The sequence below is a fragment of the Microtus ochrogaster genome, chromosome 17 (genome assembly GCF_000317375.1).
Source record: "Microtus ochrogaster isolate Prairie Vole_2 chromosome 17, MicOch1.0, whole genome shotgun sequence".
NCBI lineage: Eukaryota > Metazoa > Chordata > Mammalia > Rodentia > Cricetidae > Microtus > Microtus ochrogaster.
In genome coordinates, this window is record NC_022019.1 from 7,901,257 (window position 1) to 7,903,904 (window position 2,648).

The window sequence follows — 2,648 nt, forward strand, 5'->3', positions numbered from 1 at the left end:
ATCATTCTGAACAAGTGTGATGGAGCAGCTAATTCACTGGACAGTCTAGACCCTCACAGACAGGTCTAAAGGAAAACACAAGCTGTCCTGCCCCAGCCTCATGCTCTAAGCTAGGAGTGGGCCCACCAGTCTTGGGACCCCGCTTTACTGTGCACACACGGGGGGGGGGGGAACCACTGAAAAGAGCAAGGTTACAGTTTGGTGTCTTCTCTATTTCCGTTTTGTTATGCTGCCTTCAGAAGAGAACTGTCTTAACAGTGAGAAAGACTTCCCAAAGACTCCAAGCAATGTAGCTTGAATAAAGAACACATACATGTATGTGTCTATATATCTATATATCTTTGTAATTCTTAAGCAATTAAATACAGTAAGCTCACTACTGGCACTTTATATATAGTAATAAAGGTAAAGGGTATACACAAGTTTTGTGGCTGGGCAGTTACTTGCTGTTCTAAAAAACTGACTTCTCATTGCTGGTCAGTGTTACTAGAAAGGTAAGGAAGTCATTGGCCTAAGGTAGTAGTTTCATGGCTTTTATTTCATTAAAAATGACAGCACAAATCCATCTTCAGAGAACAGAATACATTTAAAGTTTCAACAGTGTACAAAATTAAAGTTTGGACATCTGACCCCAGGTTTAACATGCGCATTACCTTACAAGGTGATTTCTTTCCTTTAGTAAATGACTTACTGGGCCAGGGAGAGTATAGTTGGGAAAGTGCTTGCCTTGCAAGCCGAGGACCTGAGTTCAAGCCCCAGAGCCCCTTTAAGGAAAGATGGGTGTGGTGGCATGAGCTTACAATCTCAGCACCGGGGAAGAGGAAGTGGAGACAGGCAGATCCTGGGGCTTGCTGGCCACCGCCTACATAGTGTGTTCCAGGCCAGAGAGGGACTCTCACAAATAAAATGGCAGATGGGCAGTGCCTGGGGAACAACACCTGAGGCTGTCTTCTGGCTCACACACACACACACACACACACACCTCACTCACATCATATTAGAGTTTGTATTATTCTGGAAGCAAGTCATCTCCTAACTCTTCATCAGCAAAATCATCCTCGTCGATTCTCTTTTTGGCTGCAGTTTTTGGTCTTTCTATTTGGGGGCCCAGTGGATCCACATAGGAGGCATCTAGGTTTCAAAAGAGATCATGCATTAGAATAGAAGAACAAGGAACTTGAAAGCAATCTAGACTCAGTCCACCCGAACCCCATGACTCGAGTGAACAGAAACGCTCTTCCAAGTCTGACCAGTCTGTACATGTCAGTTCTCAGCAGTTCCCCAGGGCAGGACACACTTGCCACCTCCGGGTCTTCCTCAGACCAGCTATGCTGAGGAGCTGGGCGGGGGGGCCAGCACTTGCCTATTTCTTTGTTACTGCTACTTTCATAGGGTTCATCTGTCCCAGGCAAAGCTCTGAGCTTGGCACTCAGTCGTTCACTTTTACTACTGGCACTATTGTTCTGGCCACTATCTGAAAACAAAAATAAAAATGCATTTGTTTAATAAGTCAAGGATTCATGACATCACATTGCACATCTTAAATCATATGTATTTGCCAAGAAATACGTAGTCTGTTTCATCAGAAGCTGACTCTGGGGAATGGAATTCAGGTTTGAAAGAAATCTCTTGTTGGAAATCTGAGCACATATAAAACACAACTTGAGCATCTGCAGCCTGCAAATGTGGGCTTACTCACGGGCTTCAGTTTTATTTTTTACATGTATTTACTGTGTTTGTGTCTGTGTGCACTTGCCAGGTATATGTGTGGAGGTCGGAAGACAACCTGTGGGAGTAGGTTCTCTCTACTCAGGTCTTCAGGCTTGGTCACATGTGCCTTTCCCTCCCTGAGCCATCTTGTTGGCCCTAGGTTTCTTTTTCTTTTTTTTTTATATTTTATTATTTCTTTCTCTCTTATTTCTTTTTCTTGTTCTTTGGCCCTAGGTTTCAATTCTAGAGAAGCCGTAAGAAGCTGAGTGGTTGCCCTGAAGATTACAGCTGGGAAGAAAGCATCTGAAGGAAGGACAAACTGGCGGTGCAAAACTAGCATCATCTCAAGGTTGGCAAGGTGCCCTGAAGATGCCACACCAGGTGTGGTGCTGTTGTACTCTTTGTTTTTGAGACACGGCCTCTTGTGTCCTGGGCTCAGGCTGTCTTTGAGCTCGCTCAGTAGCTGAGAGATTCCCCTTCAATTTCTTATCTCCTTGTCCTGAGTGCTGGGAGTGTGCCACCACATGGGCTGTTAGCATCTGGAGACTGAACTGCAGGCTAATCATGAACTCAGGTGGGCAAGAAAACCTGTACCACACAAGTACTGTCTTCAGACATTTAAAGATGAGAAAGATTTTAACTATCAGGAAAAGCTTGTAAAGATTATGGCTGCCAAAAGCTAGCACCTATTTGGGGAAAACACAATTTATGTTAGTCAAGATTTTCAGAGACATGGGCAATGGTGGCACACACCTTTAATCTCAGGACTTTGGAGTCAGAGGCAGTGGATGAGGCCAGCCTGGTCTATAGAGCAAGTTTCAGGACAGCCAGGGCTACACAGATGAACACTGTCTTGGGGAAAAAATTTCAGAGAGACTGAACACTAACAATGATAGGAAATACCTGTATTCTTTTTCTTTTTACTTTTTTTTTTTTTT

The 2,648-nt window shown here is 44.1% G+C and overlaps 1 protein-coding gene across 2 annotated transcripts in view; it reads right to left on the minus strand.

Annotated features, from left to right (window-relative positions):
- Nucleotides 1–517: 517 nt before the first annotated feature.
- Nucleotides 518–2,648, minus strand: part of Ift88 (intraflagellar transport 88) — a 94,609-nt gene continuing 92,478 nt past the window's right edge. The window contains exons 25-26 of one of the 2 annotated variants that reach the window (XM_005355431.3): nt 1,364–1,474; nt 518–1,131 (exon numbers count right to left, since the gene is read on the minus strand). In XM_005355431.3, the coding sequence (XP_005355488.1) occupies nt 1,010–1,131; nt 1,364–1,474 (233 nt within the window). In that variant the 3' untranslated portion in view covers nt 518–1,009. The remainder of the gene's footprint in view (nt 1,132–1,363; nt 1,475–2,648) is intronic. The other variant, XM_013349242.2, reaches the window with a different exon arrangement.